Consider the following 18463-nt stretch of genomic DNA (forward strand, 5'->3'; position numbering starts at 1 on the left):
CAGGAACACCCATGGTCTGCCCCTAGGCAGGAGCTAAGGGACAGGCCTGTCCCTCCCGCACGGGGATTGATTTGCAAGACTCCAGGGTTTGTCTCTGCTCCATTTCTCTTCCTCCAACTTTGGGGTCCTTGCTTCACTTCCGGTCTGGATTGGGGCAACAGCCTCCTATTAAGTCTTTGACTTTTGCATTTATTCAAAAATTTTTTTAAATGAGTGTATACTATGTGCCAGGTACTCAGAATACATCAGTGAACAAAACAGAAACCAAGAGGCCAAAGTGGACGGTAAATGTAACTATGACAGAGTTTGTACAAGAACAGAGACAGGTAATCCACAACCCAATATAGGTACTTGTCAATAATTCCGGTTATTGTTTGGGGCAGGAGGGTACTGGTGCAGAGGGAGGATGTGGGAGGGTCTGGCTCTTTCTTTGTTCTATGTCCTGTCCCTGACTCCTGGAAACGGGCACAGCAGATGACTGAAACAGGGAGGCTTTGCCCTACTGATTCCTTGAAATAGTCCCCCTTCTAATCTACCACCTTGTCATCCAATCTACCACCACCCCTGGAAGGCAGAGGGAAACCCATTTCCACATGGCAAAGTGAGTCCCAAAGCAGTGAGACTCACCTCCAGAGTCACTAAGCACTTGGCTGCTGAGTTGGCTGTGAGCCTCAGGCATTCCGTCCATCCTTCCTGCCCTCGATCCACACCTCCTGCTGGTCATGGCACATTAGTATGAAATCACCAAGATGTAATTACATGCCACTTAACATAATTATAATGTGGAAAAGTGCCTTCGTGTAGACCAGTGATTCTCAAAGCGTGGTCCCCACGTCACAGCACGGCTGTCACCCTGAGAGCTGGATGGAAACTCTGGGGCGGGACCTGTGATCTGGGTTTCAACAAGCCCTGCAGGAAACTCTGAAGCGGGCTGAAGTTTTAGAACCCCTGGTAGAGGGGAAAGAGCATTGGATCTTGCCTCGGGACACTTGGGTTTAAGTTCCATCCATTAACTATGTAACTCAGGAAATTCTAATTACTCTTCTTTATAGCCTGTTTCCTTATCTTTGAAATAAAGACGTATCAGAGAACTGCTATGAGGAATCACAAGCAGTAACATCTTTTATATTATTCGCCAATAAAATAAAAATTAAGCCATTCATTTATTCTCTCATTCATTCATCTGACGAGCACCCAGTCCACTAGACCCAGGCCCCCCATGCTGGCACCGACCATTTTGCTCTCTTTTTAGAAACCTCTGGGCTGAGACACAGGCTGATAATCTATAGCATCTAGATAATCCTTCATTAGATAAAACTGGTTCCCTAAGCTTTACTGTGCAAAGGGTGGGGGCCGGGCCTGCCAGGGTGACGACAGGTGCATGCCCTGCTAGGGACCCGAGGTGCTGCGCCAGCAAAAGGACATGGACTTAGCCAGGGCCAGGCTCCTGCTCACACACTTTCACTTGGGATTTCACCAAATCCTAGAGCAAACCCTCAGAGGCAGTGTTTTTGGTGCTGTACCACAGGGGAGAAAAGAGGCCGATACACACCACACACACACACACACACACACACACACACACACACACAGCTTGCCAGGTCTCAGAGCTAGTCAGGATGCCCGGCGTCGCCATCACCACGTCTGATGACACGATGCATCAGTGAAAGGATCCCTTTGCTTCCACATGCCGTTGGGGGCACCAGCAGCTGAGCGCCTCCCCAGGGCCCAAGTTTCTGTCAGGAGCTAGCTAGTGTGCTTCTTCATTTTGTCCTCCCAACAATACTACAGAGTGAGAATTACCGTTCTTGTTTTTCTGATGTAGAAACAGAAGCTCAGGAACCCATGGGACTCATGTAGCAGGAGAGGGGACATGGATTCAAACCTAGAACTACCCAGCTCCCAGCTCCCCCACCTCCATCCAGGGCAAGGGACCCCTAGCTTCCTGGAGAGATCAGAGGGAGGGATCCAGAGGGAGAGCTCTTCACCACCACCTCCTTCGAGAGCCTATCTTTTCTGAAGCCTCCTGTTACATTTTCTTCATGAGAATGCTTCTTCCTGCTGGTTGCTACATACAGTGTCTCCAAGTATCAGGCAAAATCCACCCTTCCTCCTCTCCCCCACTCCCTTCCTCCCGTCTGAGTCAAACCGAGGCTCCAGGCAGACAGGACATACTTAATGCCCCTCACTTCCCACCACTGGGATCTCTCCAGCTCCCACAGTAAGGGTCCTGCAGGGCTGCCCACCCCATGCTGACCACCTCAGCACCTTGGGCTCTCTGCTCAGCCTTCACCGTCTGGATGAGCCTCCCCTAGCACCCCACTGAGAGGCCAGCCTTCTCCTCACTGCACACGGTCTCCCTGACTCCGCCCTGCTTTTCCTTTTCTCAGGGCACTCACTCCCTTCTGCAGTTTTCTTATTTATTATATTTACTGTTCATCTTCCTCCCTATCCCTTTCCACCTCTGCTAGAGTTTAAGCCCTTTGTACATTTAGACCAGTGACTGACACACAGTAGGCACCCAATAACTATTTGCCGAATGACTGAATGAATTTCATAATCACTGATGGAGGAAACTTCTGGGTACAGACGGTGAGGCAGAATACGGAATCTCTCCCCCCTTTCTAATGAAACATAAATGCCCATATCCTCACTGTCCGATCAGATGGGGCTAAAACAGTACATTCTGGAACAGTGGAAAGAACACAGGTTTTGGAGCCACACTTGAGGTGTGACTCCCTGCTTAGACCTGAGCAGCAGTGCCTGTCAGAGTGCTGGGCACAGGCTAGACATACAGCATATGTAAAATGGACAGAGGGAGGGATGGACCGACAGACAAATGGTCAGCTGACAGCCATTCTCATCCTTCAGGTGGAAGCTCAAATGCCACATCTCAGAGCCGTTACGTGATCTCACCAGATGGAGGAATCCCAGCTACTAGAATAACCTAGTTCAGAAAAGGCTGATTGGTGACGAGAAGAGGGTCTTTAGTGGAGGACCACATGGCTCTTTTCTTTTCACTGAACTAAGCATTATTTTCGATAATTTGGTTAGGACACAAAAGATTATACATACATACCACAAAACTGGGAGAAAGGGCATATAATAGAATCGAAACCTATAAGGATCTCACATACCCAAATGCATGCCAGACGATTAGCCTAGAAAGGAGTTGAAGAAGTACATCTCTATAGAAAGCTAATTCACCATGCTTCTCTAAAAATTCCCCAAACACATGCATGTCTGCCCTGCTCGAGACACGGCTGAACCTTTTGGAAAGCAATACAACACATGGGAAGGACTACAAAATGTCCTTGCCCTTTAACCCAATTAGCTGAGTCCTGGGAATTTAAGAAACAAACAACCATAAACGATCATGGCAGCATTATCTCTAATAGCAAGACACTAGAGACAGCAAAACACACACAAGAGATAAGAAGGTAATCACAGCCCGATACCGGGAAGGGCATTAAAATGGTAGCTATGCAAATCGGGCAGCAGAGGAGGAAATGTTGGCCACATGATGTTGGATGAGCAAGGCAGGATCATGGGAGACTGGCCAGTCACTGGGAACAAAGAGGTGCTGCCCATGGACAGACAAGAGGGGCTCCCAGGATCGACATGCAGTTGGGCTTGGTTCTTGGGATTATGGCTGGATTTTCTTTCTTGGCTTTGGTTTTCCTCAAATTCTGTTTTGTATTTTAAACACAAATGGAAAAGAAGATCTCAACCAGCTGGAATGTTGGGCTGAAACCAACAGATGACATGGAAGAGGGATAAATGCAAAGTCCTGTATTTCCTTTAAGAAATAACCTAAGAATACAGATTTGACGGGCGCCTGGGTGGCTCAGTGGGTTAAGCATTGCCTTTGACTCAGGTTATGATCTCAGGGTCCTGGGATGGAGTCCTGTGTCTGAACTCCCTGCTCAGCGGGGAATCTGTTTGTCTCTCTGCCCCCCACCACCCCTGCTCATACTCTTTCTCTCTCTCAAATAAATAGATAAAATTAAAAAAAAAAACCCACACGCACTTGAATGGATGTGTGTGTGTGTGTGTGTGTGTGTGTGTGTGTGATATCAAGAGCTGCTAAAAGGAAAAAGGGAACACAAAGGAGCACTATTCTGAAGCCTGGAACTGGGATGGCGGGGACTATAGATCTGCCCTTGTAGCAGGCCAGTATGATCCCCACAACAACTGCATAAAGGACAAGGTGGGGACATGGGGACATTATAGTCTGGACCAATTTCCTCTAATCCAACAAAGACTGAAGTCAGGATCTGAATTTTGTGGCTCCAAGACCCATGCTCCTTTTATAACACTGTGAGCTCAAGGGCTGTGTTAGCGAAAGAGAAAAAGCAGGGGAAAGCCTGGTGGCCATACACTCCACTGGAGACAATTCTATCACAGGAGATGCTAGTTCAGGTGTAGGCCACATTGACAGAGATATGTTAGCAGAAGAGGTGACAACCTTCTCTAGTTAGTGCCACTCAGACCCTTCCTAAAGAGCCTGTCTGGTCTTGAACCCTATCTTCTAGGGACACAATCATAGAAGAGTAAGCAGGATGGTCAGAAGTCTTAGGATTGGGATGCCTGGATGGTTCAGGTGGTTAAGCGTCTGTCTTCGGCTCAGTTATGATCCCAGGGTCCTGGGATAGAGTCCCGCATCAGGCTCCCTGCTCATCAGGGAACCTGCTTCCCTTTCTCTCTCTCTGCCCGCCTCTCTGCCTGCTTGTGATCTTTGTCTGTCAAATAAATAAATAAAATCTTAAAAAAAAAGTCTTAGGATTTTGAGAGATTTTGATTGGCTTGCTGCTTTACTCACATTATCTTATTATGTAGCCCTTCATACATCTGGCGAGTAGATAATAGGTTCCCATTTTAAAAATGAGAAAACTGAAGCTAAGAGAGGTTAAGCACTTGCTCAAGGTCACATACGAGGCAGTGGTGGTCAGAATTTGAACATAGGGCTGTCTAAGTCCAGAAGCCCCACTCTTTCCTGGACAGCTTCCCTCATGTGAAAATAGTAAAACGGAATTTGAACTACTTATTAGTTGGTGAAGAGTCATAAATTGCCACATTCAACTCAGCAAAAGGGCTATGAGGAGAAGTGTTCTTGTGACTTCAGAGAGAGAATGTGAATGACCTTAGAAGTCCTAGGGAAGTAGATTTTTAGTTCAACAGAACATCTAGGTGACAGCAATAACTGGATGAACTCTTGGGTAGGAAGATGACTCCCATGCCTGGAGATGTTCAGGAATGGTCTAGAAAGGCATTTGCTTGTAGTGGATAGGAGATCTGGATAGAGGACCTCCAACTGCACTTTTTTTTTTTTTAAAGATTTTTATTTATTTATTTATTTGACAGAGAGAGAGATCACAAGTAGGCTGAGAGGCAGGCAGAGAGAGAGAGGGAAGCAGGCTCCCGCTGAGCAGAGAGCCCGATGCGGGGCTCGATCCCAGGACCCTGAGATCATGACCTGAGCCGAAGGCAGTGGCTTAATCCACTGAGCCACCCAGAAGCCACCCAACTGCACTTTTGACCCAGAAGTTCCACAAGCCTATGAAGCTGTTTGGCACAAACTGATCAATTCCTTCAAAAGAGGGGATGAAAGTATCTGTTGACATGTCTCTTTACAGATATAAAAGTAAAAATTATATGCCCAAGGTAAACACATTTGTCCAGAGAAAACTAAACACAGAAAATGAAAATGAAATAGATTCTGTTGGAAATGCTCACAAGTTAAGGCTTTGTTTTCTGAAAGCAAGAAACCATACTCTGGGGAAATGTGCAATCTCAGAAATAATCAAAGAAAATATAATGAGGTACTAGTTTTCACCTAGTAAGGCGGCAGAATAATTTAAAACATGGTCACACTCATTATATGTATCAAGACTGATAAAAAAAATCTCATTCCTTTTGACTCCAGTAAAACGACCTTAAGAAAATGATAGAAAATATAAAGGGAAAAAACAAAACAAACAACTGTGCACACAAGAAACCCTCCCCTGAGTTTTGTTTATAAATAACCTAAAGGACAAGGAAGGGCAAATGGGCAGCTGGGTGGTGGGGCTAGGATCAAGGTTGGCGAGGGGAGCCGGAAGGCGGGGAGGGGCCTGCTTGTTGTGCACAAGGAAAAGCCCAGGAGCACCAAGTGCTGTGGGATAAGCACAAGCTGTCTGGAGGGCCAAAAGCAGGTGTGAAAGCCAAGGTCACCATGTAAGAGGTCAGAGTAGGCTGGAGACTGGACTGGGGCACTTGGGGGAGGACTTAAATGGTCGTGGGGAGAGAAGAGGAGAAGAATGTCAGCTCTCATCCTGGTGGCCCTTTGTCCACTCCGGCCTGGTGCTTTAATTACATTCTCAGTCCTTCTAAGAACCCCATGATGAGACATTATTTCCTCCATTTTGCAAATGAAGAAGCTGGCATTCAGAAAGAGGACGGAACTCAGGTCAGGTGAGGCAGTCGGTGCGAGTCTCGGGAAACGAACTCGAATGTGGGGACCTCTAGACTCAGGCTCTCCCTGCCTCCTGCCCTGGACCGTGCGGGCAGCGGGCCTCCCTCAGGAGCTGGCAGCCCTCCACCTTAGCCCCACAGCCCAGCAGATGGCTTCCTCCACTATAGCTTGACGTCCGCCAACTTGGTGGATGTTGGAATGGACGGTTACATTTCACGGAGCAGCAGGGAAACATGATAAATGGAAAGGGAAGGCTGCAAACCTGATAATAGGCTATGATCACAGGTATGCGAAATACACACTCAGGCCTTGAAAAAGAGACTACAAGGGATACATCGCAATGCTTGTAGTAGCCCAATTTGGAGCGTTTTCCCAAAAATGTCTATGAAGTGGCTTTTATTTCTTTATAACTACAAAAGCAAATCATAATTTGAAATGCACCCAAGAAGTCCACAGGCTCAGAACGGTCACTCACACACGTTCCTTTGCCAGAAAATAAAAACAAGCCACATCTTTCCGTTTCATCTGGTAACCAAGAACTTGTTGCCAGGACTTGTGAAGACAGTACCCAAACTCCATCCATCCAGGCTCTGCCAACTGAGACCTGACTGTCCTGTCCTCCACAGCTCACCGGCCTGTCACAGGAATCGAAAAGAAAGAACCTAAGTATGAAAGGGAGGGGATGCTCATTGGGGCCTAAAATGAAAGTCACCTGCATCTTGTCCAACGGCTCAGCACTCCGTGATCAGGAAAGAGTGACTCGGAACAAGTTTTGGGGGTGGAGCCTCAGCTACTCAAAAGGAAATTTACTCTGTTTCAGGCATCCTCAGGTACTGGAGAAGGAGCACGTCTTTTTATGTAGGAAACACTCTTGTTCCTCCAGTAAAGCAGGTCGTTGAATGACTTCTACTGGACTGATACTGCTCAAGAGAGGTGCTTGTGTTCAAATACACAGTCCCAGCCCCATCTCAAACTTCTTGACTTGAGCTCACTAAGCCACAGCCCAGAATTCTGTAATTTAAGCCTCAGAAAATTCTTAATATTGGACATGTTTGGAAACTCTCTACCACACCAAATGATTTGAGTTTTGTCTATGTATCTGTAATAAAATTGTGAATCCTTTTAAATGGTACTATAGTTCCTTCAGTGGCTTCAATTAATGAGACTGATTTCCACTGGTTACGGAGGTTGGGTCTCTCTAAATATACCCTGAAATTACAGTCCTAGAGTCTCAGCCAGGCCTTAACATCCCACTCACCTTTCAGGGAGGTGACAAGGGGGTTTGTGCACAGACCTGGATTCTGACCTGACTTCACTGCTGACAAATCTGAGACGTTGGCCAACATGCTATTTAGCAACCCCCCCCCCACACACACTTTTTTTGAACCTGTTTCTTCACTTGTGCAGGTACAGGAATGATGGTCCTGCCCCTGTATGATAGTAACAGGGCACTGGGTACACAAGAGGGGCTCAAAACCCTTTCAGTCTAAGTAGGGTATGAATCTCTCCTGATTTCCCATCAGAATTGGTTATATGTCCTTCCTTGTCACACCCACTTTTGACTTTATTCTGCCTTCTAAGCTAAAAGTAACTAACATCTGTGTGGTTCTTTGAGATTTCCAGAGCCCTTTTCCCAGATATTACCTGGAGTACTCTTCACAACAACCCTGAGTTAGGGATCATTATCTCCACTTTAAAAGAAATGAGCCCCAGAGAGCTCAAAAGACCTTGCCAGAAAAGGTAAAGTCAGGATTTGAACGCAGATCCCAGAATCTTTCCCACCCTGGTCTGTCCCTACTATAGGCAATATACATTACACAAAGCACTTTCACTTCTCTTATAACGTTTTAAAATGTATTTCCACGACTATTTCCCCCACCAACCTAAAAGCACCTATAAAGTGGGTACCATATGGTAATAGTCTTGGAAGGGAAATGCACAGAGCTTTTGGGTGTCTGGGTCGCCGCTGTGGTTAGGGAGAAAAGGCGATGAGCTCAAGAATAACGCATACTTTTTCCCCAGTCTCTCATGCATTCCGCACTACTCGTGCCCACGCTGTTGAAATGAACCCATTTTAATAGCATGAATTAATCAAACACTGCTACCAAGTGTCACAAACTTTACTCATGAAACGAGTTAAACTGTGTTAAACACTTACAAAAGTCCTGACATATATTATCTGTTATTATTTAATTATCCATACAGCCTGTGAGGTAGACATTATTTTCCTCATTATATTGATAAGGACTCTGAGAAGTTAAGCAGCCAGCCCAAGATCGCACTGCTAGTTTGTGGAAAGTTGGGGAAATGCCATAAAAGGAAATTCACATCTACACATTTTGTTATCAAGCATACGATATTTCACATTACAAAGGATTCTTTCATTTACTAAAATAAAAGTCCTCAAAGATGTAGCCACCACCCCTACTTAACCCAGTGACTGTGACCTTTGGCTTATAGACCTTCAGTGGTCTGGTGGATCAAGCATTAGAGAAAACAGAGGCCCAAGTTTTTCAACCAATGCCTAAAAGCCAATAACCAGAAATGAAGAAAATAATAATCGGCAACATTTATTGAACACTTTATATATACGTAAAGAATTCTTATAGCAACTCTGCAAGGTAGATATCATCTCCTTTTTATGGAACAGAAAACGGAAACTCAAGAGATTAGGTTAAGCCCAAAGCAAGCAGGGAAGCCAGGCTTGGAACCCAGGCGCTCAGCCCCAAACCCTTGCCATTTCCAATACACCATGCTGACTTCACAGGCATTACAGAAAGTGCAAATCAACAGGAAGATCGAATGTGGTTTGCCAGATTGTGCACCAGGCACCTTAGTGAAGCAGTTGCTGAGTGAGATAAAAATTATGTAACTTGAAAGATCATTTGAGATATAAAAGGATAAACGAACTGACACGGGGTGACATTGCCCCCTACTTCCTGAAGGTAACGTCGGACCACTTCTCACATTACCGCCCCCCATACCCTTTTACAGAGATGGATTCAACTTATCAAGGAAGCTGGATCTCAGATCATCTTGAGTGAAAAGGGCGTCTGGTCTTAGATCTGTTCTTTGAAGTACGAGAAAGTAACTTGGTTTCGAGACAGCCCTTTGGATCTGCAGACAGCAACCACACCCCTTATGAATTTTCTTGCTTTCAGCCTGAATGTTCCGCCCCTCAAAGGACACTGGTCACCTCCTCTGTACACTTGATATCCTTAAATAAATGAGGATAATGATTGTCTACATCAAAGAATTAATGAGGCTTTATTATAGAACAAAATAGAGGAACAGAGATAGAAGTCCTTGAATGGTAAAAATATTAGTTCAAATTCTCAGTCAAGTGATAGGCAACTCAGAGACACTTTATCCCCCTCCGAAAAGACAGTACTTTCCCCATCCCCAGAATGACGCTGGCGCCATGTTGCTGCCTGAGTCTCAGCAAATCCGTCTGACTTCTTTGGAATGGGGAGTCCACGTTCAGGGCAAGTCGATGACCCTGGAAACCTGCTGGCTCCCTGCCCGCATCCCACCACGCACGGTTGGGTCTGATCTGGACAGCACCATCGCCCGCAAATCACAAGCCACGCAAGGAAAAACGATAAGGCTTTATGAAAAATCCAAAGTTTATTGCAAATTGTATTTTGCTTCCCTTCGTTCTTCATTTTTACAGGATTTATTGATATCCATGATTTTTTCACAGATGTACTTGTTGACTTTGGAGAGTCTCTGTGCAATTTCAGTTTCATCCACAGTTTCTTGTGCTATTCTGTCATACAAACACTCTAGACAGGGGAAAGAAACAAGACAGCCAAGGATTAATGGTGGATTGGAGTACAATCTTTTAAGGGGGCAAAAACAAAATGGGCCTCCTGACATCCCTCCCAAACACCAATTCTCGTGTCTGGCACAGCTGTATTTTAAAATTTTCATCACAAGTGTACTTAGAAAAGAATAGATAGAAACTGTAAGTTTATCCTTTAAAAATTAGGATACAACATCCGTGTGCCTACCACCCAGCTTAATAAGACATCATTGGTCCCCTGGGGTCCCCTCCCAAGCCCAACCTCCCCAGAGGGAAGCACTCTTCTGGATTTGTTCTTTTCTTCTCATCTTATCACATGTGTATACATTCCTAAATGACATATTGTTTACTCTTCCCTGTTTCCTAACTGTTTTATAAGGGTATCCACACCTCAAATATCTTTCTGACTTTCTGTTTTTCACTCAACATTTCATAATTTACCCGAGTGGAAGTGGGCAGCTGCAGCTCATTCATTTTCCCTGGAGGGCAGTACGCTCTTGAAAGGACTACTCCACCATTTGCTGATCCATTTTATGGTCAGTGGAGACCTGGATGGTTTCCAGTGTTCTGCAATCACGAACACCCCGGCGCATGTCTCGTGGAGCGCACGCGCAGGCGGATACCCAGCACCGGCCTCCGTGCGGAGCTGCCCAATGCTAGGGCATGTGCATGCTCAGCTTTGCTAGATGGTACCCGGTGAACTGCTTTCCAAAGCGGTTGTGCTGGCCCTAACAGAAGCATATGCAAGCATGGGTTGCCCTGTATCCTCAAAAGCACCTGACACTGTGAGGTTATTAAGGTTCTGATCGCCTGGTGGGTGTGAAGTGGCGTCTCATCGTGGTCATTAGTACTGAGGCTGAGGATGGCCACTCTTACGGAGTCTGACATCTGCAGTGTGATGAAGCCGAGAGCAAGCCTCCGACGTGGTCTGACGAGCCTGACTTCAGCCCACTTCCTAGCCCGGGGACCTGAGGCAAATCACTGCCCTAGATTCCTCACCTAATAACCAAGGATGACAAGCCACAGGTTATCTTTTTTCAGGCTGTGATGGAACATAGGAGATCAACATTTTGCAAGCCTTCTTCAAACCGTAAGGAGTGCTACGCCTCCCTGGGGCTGTTATAAAGTCTCTTATGCACCACAACTGCTCGTTCCCAGGGCCTACCACAGTGCCTGCGGAGGGGCAAGGTTAAGCGAATTTATGTGAAGTGAATGAGTGACTGCGTTCCCAGGGAAACCTCAGAGGATGTGAGGGGACTGGAGGCGTGCATGGGGAATGTGCCCCTGGGGTACATAATCATGGGCAAGAATTTTAACTACTTTGAATCTGCGCTTCCTGACCTCTGAGACAGGAACCACGACCCACTCTTACAGAATGGCAATGGAAGATAAACAAAATCTCGTCTACCAGCTCAGCCCACAACAGGCAGTCCTACTAGAGATGCAGCATGTCACGCTCCGAGGGATTGCAGGGCCTACCCCGTGCTGACCCTCCACTGGTGTGAGAGAAGGCAGAGGCCTGCAGAAAGGGGGTGAGTACAGGCACAGGCCGCGGCTGCCACCCCCAGTGCCAAGCCCTTCCTGGGTGTGTGGCCAGCCTGCTTCCTGGTGCCATCCACACTGCTGGGGCAAGTGCTGGAGGCGTTCTCTGTGTCCAGGGACCCTGGCCCCCTGCCACACCCCCCCGCCCCCCCACTGAGAAGGGGTTTGCAAAGAAAAAAGACTTTAAAAGCTTTCGGTTGACGTCCACTGTTCCCTGACCACTCAGAGCCCACTAATCTCCACTTCATCTTGTTTTGGACTTTCCACAGGGACTGAGACAAGAAGGTAGGAGGCCCCGTCTGGCTCCAGTCCTGCCTTCTGCTGGGTTCACCTGCAATTCCCTCCCCCTCCAGGCTATCCCACAAATCAGCGCCTGTGATCATCTTTTCCCAGATTAGCCTGGCTCCAACCTTTGGTGCCCTAAAACCTTACTCATCCTTCCAGATTCAGCCTTCTGGGGACATCCCAGACTGAGCTGGGAGACCCCACTCTGCTGACAGCCTCTGAGCTCCCGCTAGCTTACTCTCTCAAAGCACTGACTGCAGTCTAATAAAACTGTGACCAGTGTCTCTCCCACAGACAGGAAGGCCCGGACATTCCATCTCCAGTCCTGGGTTGGGAGGAAGCAGACATTAACAGCGACTTTGCTGGAACCTGAATCAAATGAGGGAGGCAACTCGTGCTGAGAACCACTTCGAAGTTCAGGGGTTCGATTCTGGCTCTTTCCCTAGTTGTTGTGCAACCTCTAAGTGGGAACCAACCCCTCTGGGTCTCAAGTTTACCATCTGTGAAAACAGGATGGCAAACCCCATAATTCAAGAAGATTCTTCCAGTGCTACCTCTTTAGCTGTCTGGAAGCCAGAAAGGTGGGAAAGAGGCTGAGGAGAGAGAAGGAGGGTGGATGTGATGGCCCTCAGAGCCCTGGCAGGGGTCACAGAAGAGGCAGGAAGAGAAAGGGGTGAATGGAGAAAGGTTTACAGGAGTCCTCCCCAGAATCCCAACCGCTCTCGTGTTCTGGGGGCAAGAGCACTGCACGGCCCCTCAGGTTGATTAAAAGGCTTTGTTAGACTCTAAATATTAATCACCTGCACTTGCCGGGAATGTCTCCCTCTGCGAGGGAGCATTTGAGATTATTGCTTAATTAACAAGGTTTATAACAGCGCTAAGGTGTCCTATTAAAAAAGTTATAAAAATTAACCAGAACTCAATGCTGTGGCTCATTTAGAAAGCTCAGACACTCTGCAAAAGGTCATTTGACCTTAATACGGTTTAACTGTCATTCTGGAGTTGATTATTAAAGCAAGACTCTCCTACAGCCGTCCTGCTTCCCTTGTTCTAAAACGGTATCAGTGTTCACCCATCCCGCTGCCTTATGGAACGGCTTTAAAATCAGAGATGAAAAAATCCTTGTGAGCATCAGGGATTATCATTTTTATATGGCAAACAAGACTAAATGTGGTAAACACCAAATTAATGGAAGCAATCTCAATCCACAAAGAGACTGCATGGGAAGAACCAGTCCAGTGCAGTCTGGAGGAGCTCAAAGAATCAGGCTAAAAATGGTGAGTGTATGGTGGAATAGGAGACAGACTTCAAGCTTGCCTGGTTGTAGTAAAGAAAGAACTAACACTGGTAGCACAAGAAACCTCTGGAGACAAGGAAGTCTGAAAGCCTAGTTCTACCCGGCTCTCACCTAACCAGCTGAGTGGCCTTGGGTCATTCTTCCTTCTCATTCACTTGCACGGCAAGTGTTTCTGGGCTCTAAGGGGTTGTGGGTAGAGCAGGTCTCTGGGAGGCCAAGATACAGTAAAAAGGGGATAGAGGAGGGCACAAAGGGCTCTGAGACATGTAGCCGCAGTGTCCACCCACCCTGAGAGGTGAGGGAAGGCTTCCCGAAGGAAGGGTCTCCTAAGCATATCTGGGGCCGGGAGAGGGGTTAGCGGCAGCCAGCCGGGCAAAGCGGCACGGATGCAGGCTGGGGAACATGATCTGTGGTCCAGGCACCAGGAATGGCATTTACAAATTCCCCAACAAGGGTGCAAGGCTTGTTCAGGGAGTACAATAGTTCACGAGAACTCTAGGGGTAGACTGCTGAAAAATAAAGCTGGAGTGCTGGCCTGGGGCCAGGTTCTAAAGGTGCTTTCGTGACTCATTAAGAAGCTTACCTTTTAATAATGGGCACCGTGGACTGGCTGTGACGGGGTGGTGGAAACAGGATCATGTTTGGTTTCTGAACGATCACTCTGGTTACATAATGGGGACAGGAGTCTGGAAGCTGTGGAGTTGTGTAGGGGGGGATGATGGCCTGACTACGAGAGGTGCGGTGGGGCAGGGAGAGAAGTGGGTGGTTTAAGATGTATTTGGGGGCAGAACAGACAGAACGAGGCATGTGGAGGAGGCAAGCGTGACGCATCTCTGGGCCCCTGGCTGGCAGCGACCTTCACCAAGACAGGGGAGCAGGAGGGGCCCAAGGCTCTGAAGGGAGGAGAAAGAAGCAAGAAGGGAAGGAGCATCCACGTGGGCATTGGTGAGGAGAAGGCCGTGGGCACCTGGATATGTGGCTCGGGAACTCCGAAGTGTGGACTGAGCCGAAGAGAGATCTGCGAGCGCCATCCACTGAGTCAGCAAATGTTTACGGAGCACTCACTACCTGTCTCCCCTGAACCAGATGCTCACAAAGCTTCTATTCCACCGGGCAGGGGGGAAAGACGATTACCCAGTGCAGGAACAAACAAGAAATGCTACGCACAGACTTTATGTAGGGAGAGCAGCAGAAAGGTTCCTGAAGACTGGGCTGTTGGGGAAGGCCTCGCGGGAGAACCAGAAGGGGGCAGGGTGTGCAGGGCAGGTGGTGAAGGAAGAGAAAAGAGGCCCCTGTGGTTGGAGCATGGTGGGAAATTGGAGGACAGAGAGGTCCCCAGAGGCCAGGTCAGCAGATGCGCACCAGGACGAGTAGTGTGGATTTCAGCCCGGGCCATCAGCACACAGAGGGCCATGGACACAGCGCAAAGTGAGACCAGCTGGGAGCTGGTGGCAAAAGAGGATGCTGTGGGGACAGATGCCAGGGCAACAGAAGAGGAGCCCACGAGAGGGATGAGAAGCCAGGGAAGCAGGAGGAAATGGAGCTTGGGGGAGGGTTTCGCTGTAAGGAAGGAGTGGTCATGTCAGACAATCTGGGGAGGATGTGAAACACGTGCCCTGGACTTGGAAAGGAGGAAGTGTGTGGGAAACGAGGCAGGAACAGACGTAGTCGAGGGCTGGGAGTGGACACCAGGCAGCTGGGGCATTACAAGTGAACACAGGCAGTGAGTGTAGACAACCCTTTCAAGAGATCTGGATGTGAAAAGAAAAAGAGAGACATGGCAGCAGCTAGGTGGTAGGAGTGGCCTCTAGGGAGTGTTTTATTTGTTTTCATGAGAAATGAAGAGTCAAAGTCTATTTAAATGATGCTGGGAAGGAAGCAGGAGCGCGGGAGCATAATTGGAAGAATGAGGTACTTAGGAAGGCAGCGGGGCTGGGATCCAGATGGAGAGACAGGCCAGACCCAAATAGGAGAAGGAAACTCTTCTTTTGGGCCATGAGGCAGAAGAACAGAGGGTACAGTTAAGTCTACAGTGAAGTCTGCACTTCAGAGCTGTGGGAGTTCCTTTTCTTTTCTCTATGAAGGAAGAGGCATGGCCATCTTTTGAGAAAGAGTGAGATGTGGACTATCATGTTAGGAAAAGCAGAGAAGGTTTAAAAATTCCTTGGTTGGGGGGATGAGGGGCATGGCTCAGTGAGGAAAACCTGGGGGGGCATGGTGGGGGATGTGGCAGGTGGGGCAGAAGTCTGTGAGTGTGGGATGGCCGCTGTCCACACAGCTGAGCCGCCTATAGATTGTTCTATAGCTCTGGGGGCCCAATCAGCTGCACAGGACATCATCTGAGTGGGGTTTAAAGAACATTCAAAATGTCTAGGTGGACCACTAGGTAGCCAGAACAAGGATGGCGATCCTTACAGATGGGAGACACCAAGCATCCACTCGATGCTGGAACGACACTAGGCTGGGGGAAAGAAAAGAGAATATAGTATGACCCAGGGTAAGCTCACAACTAAACCAAAGCAGAGCTGAGGCTCGAACCCGGGCTTTCGATACCTGATTCCTGTTTCGACCTGCTGTCACCCTGCCCCAGGAGTGGACAGGAGAGAGCCCGCAAGCTGAGAAGCACTGAAAGACAGTGAGCTTCAATGACATGATCATCACGGGCTCACACTAGCTCCATGGAGGCAGCAAACTTGTCAACAAAGAATGGTAACTTTCTTCATAGTTGGAACATAACTCTTTCCAAGCTATAATCCTATCCTTTTAGTTGTCTGAGGAGGGAAGTTTTCAGCTGAGGAAATTCAGACACGGAGGGGAAGTGACTGACAAGAAATCACACCAAGGGTCAATCAGGGGACCAGCTTGCTGCTCTCAGTGTTTCATTTGTTCCAACTGCATTTACTGAGCTCCTACTGTGTGCCAGGCAACAAGGACATGGAGATGAGTCAGAGAAGGTCAGACTCGTGCCTAAGGCAGACATGCAGCAGACGATTTTAGACCCACAACGTGACCATGGTGGGCCAGCCAGTCACTGGGAGACATCTGGGACCTGCTGAGTCACCTTCCAACCAGTACAATAGAATCAGAGGTCGGTCACCTATCTAGCAGGGCATGACTGCATCCCCAGGAAGGCCTGTTTCTCATGGCAACCTCCCAGCTCTGGACCCACCATTCCAGACAACAGGCAGACTAAAGGTAACCTGACTGTCTGAAAATAAGTGGCTGCCTATATCAATTAGTCATGAGTCAGCCAGGCAAGGGCAGCTGTATTAGAGCAGAACAAGCCTCACACCAGATCACAGCGGCACGGGCTTGAACCCTATGGCTCCAACCTCAGCCTGCTGAATCTCGCTGAGTCCTGCTCTACCCTGACTTCCAAAACATACCCGACATCTGGCCATTTTTCCCCATTCCCACTGCTATAACTGAGGTCCATGATACCATCATCTCTATCTGAGACCACAGCAGGAGTGTCCTAACTGATCTCCCATTTGGTCACTCCACGATCTGCAGACCCCACCACCCTTCTCCTGGGAGTCATGTGCTGTTGGAACTCCACAGATTCCAGTTGTTTCATGTGGCCTTCTCGGCCCTCAAGACTTGCTCTCAGCCACCTCCCTGACCTCACCATCCCCTCACTTATGACTCTGCGTGTCTGGAGCTTCCTCATCCCTTAAGCGTGCTGGCCTTTGCACCTGTGTATTCTACCTGTTGTACTACACCTCAGACCTCCACCGGGCTGCCTCGTCTACCTCCAGGCCCCATCCTCCTCAAGCAGGCCTGCTCCAACCACCACACCTCACACAGCCCTCTTTGTCCTACTGTAACATAAGGTGATGCTTCACCACCTTCACCGGTACCTGAAATTATCTGACATATTTGCTATCTGCCCTAGAACTTGGCATGTGGCCTGCTCAAAATGTGCATGTTGGTGGAGTCTACTTTCTTCACTGAAACATGGCGGCTGGACATTTAGAGGCTAGTGGTCAGGAGCAATGCTTCTGAGGCCCAAGGCAGGGACTCTTCCCCAGGAATCCTTTCCTGATTTTCCAGCTAGGGGTCTGCTCCTCTCCCGAGACCTCCCTCAACACATCATCAGTCCCCCTCACGCTAGTGACCTGAACCGTACTTGTGTCCACAGCTCATCTCCCTGTGAAATGTGAGCTCTCCAGGGACAAGGTCCATACCTGTTCTCTTAGGTCCCACACATGGCCTGGGGCCTGGCATGGAGAGGCTTCAGTGTTTGCTGACCTGAACTGTGTCTGGTACCTTCCTGACAAGAGTACAGAACAACATCTCAGTCATTGCGTTTGTACTGCAGTGACCTACCTCTGACAATGCTTAGTTTGTGAGGCGAGAGGGGTGGCTTAGGGACCGCATCTTTCTTTTTTTTTGTGGCAACTCCTGTGACGCTTCTGTTCTTCAGAACATCTGTTCCCCAAATCATGACTGCCAAGTTCTTTGTGTACTTGGAATCTCCTTGGGTTACTTGTAGCTGGTGCCATTTCTCCTCATCAACCCAAATCCCGCTTCCCAGATGGACCTGAAAGGGATAAGAACACAAGCACCTGTGTCGTCGGACAGGCTGGCAGTTGGAAACTTTTCTTGTCCTTTAAAAGACATTGCTGCACAACTACAAGGACTCATTCCATAAATACTACATTAACTTTGTTTGAGGGAAATAATGCTTATTTACTAAATACCTATAAGGCACCAGGCCTTATTTGAGTGCTTTATATCTACGATCTCAAATCTCCATGGCAACCCTGGAAGGAAGGCATTGAGACCCTATTTTCATTTCAGATGGAAAAACTGGGTTGAGAAAGGTGAAGCCAATTGCCAAAAGTCACTCGACTATTAAGTTGTAGGGCGGGGATTCTAAGCTCTACTCAAGTTATAACAAGGCCACTGAGAGCCTGACTGAATCTCAGGAAGGTATACAGTTGTCTCTCTGTCGCACTTCAGAAGGACCTTTCTCCCTTTCGAGTGAGCATGCTGTCCTGGCACAGTGCTTCTCCACTGTGGCACAGTTGGGGGTCGTCTGGAGCTGTAAAAATTGCCTGTGCCTGGGCCCCATTCC

General features: G+C 48.1%; 2 protein-coding genes and 1 long non-coding RNA gene across 9 annotated transcripts in view; 1 reads left to right on the plus strand and 2 right to left on the minus strand.

Annotated features, from left to right (window-relative positions):
• The window catches only part of LOC309843112, a 1054942-nt gene that overhangs the window by 534472 nt on the left and 502007 nt on the right, over positions 1-18463 (plus strand). The window lies entirely within an intron of this gene.
• The window catches only part of AGBL4 (AGBL carboxypeptidase 4), a 1624959-nt gene that overhangs the window by 186357 nt on the left and 1420139 nt on the right, over positions 1-18463 (minus strand). The window lies entirely within an intron of this gene.
• Positions 9703-18463, minus strand: part of BEND5 (BEN domain containing 5) — a 48235-nt gene continuing 39474 nt past the window's right edge. For 2 of the 3 annotated variants that reach the window (XM_082688350.1, XM_082688349.1), the window contains 2 exons: positions 17713-17926; positions 10063-10239 (listed from right to left, as the gene is read on the minus strand). In XM_082688350.1, coding sequence (XP_082544476.1) covers positions 10082-10239; positions 17713-17926 — 372 coding nt within the window. In that variant the 3' untranslated portion in view covers positions 10063-10081. Of the gene's footprint in view, positions 10240-17712; positions 17927-18463 lie in introns of all 3 variants that reach the window. The other variant, XM_082688348.1, reaches the window with a different exon arrangement.

This window comes from Mustela nivalis (genome assembly GCF_964662115.1).
Source record: "Mustela nivalis genome assembly, chromosome: 10".
NCBI lineage: Eukaryota > Metazoa > Chordata > Mammalia > Carnivora > Mustelidae > Mustela > Mustela nivalis.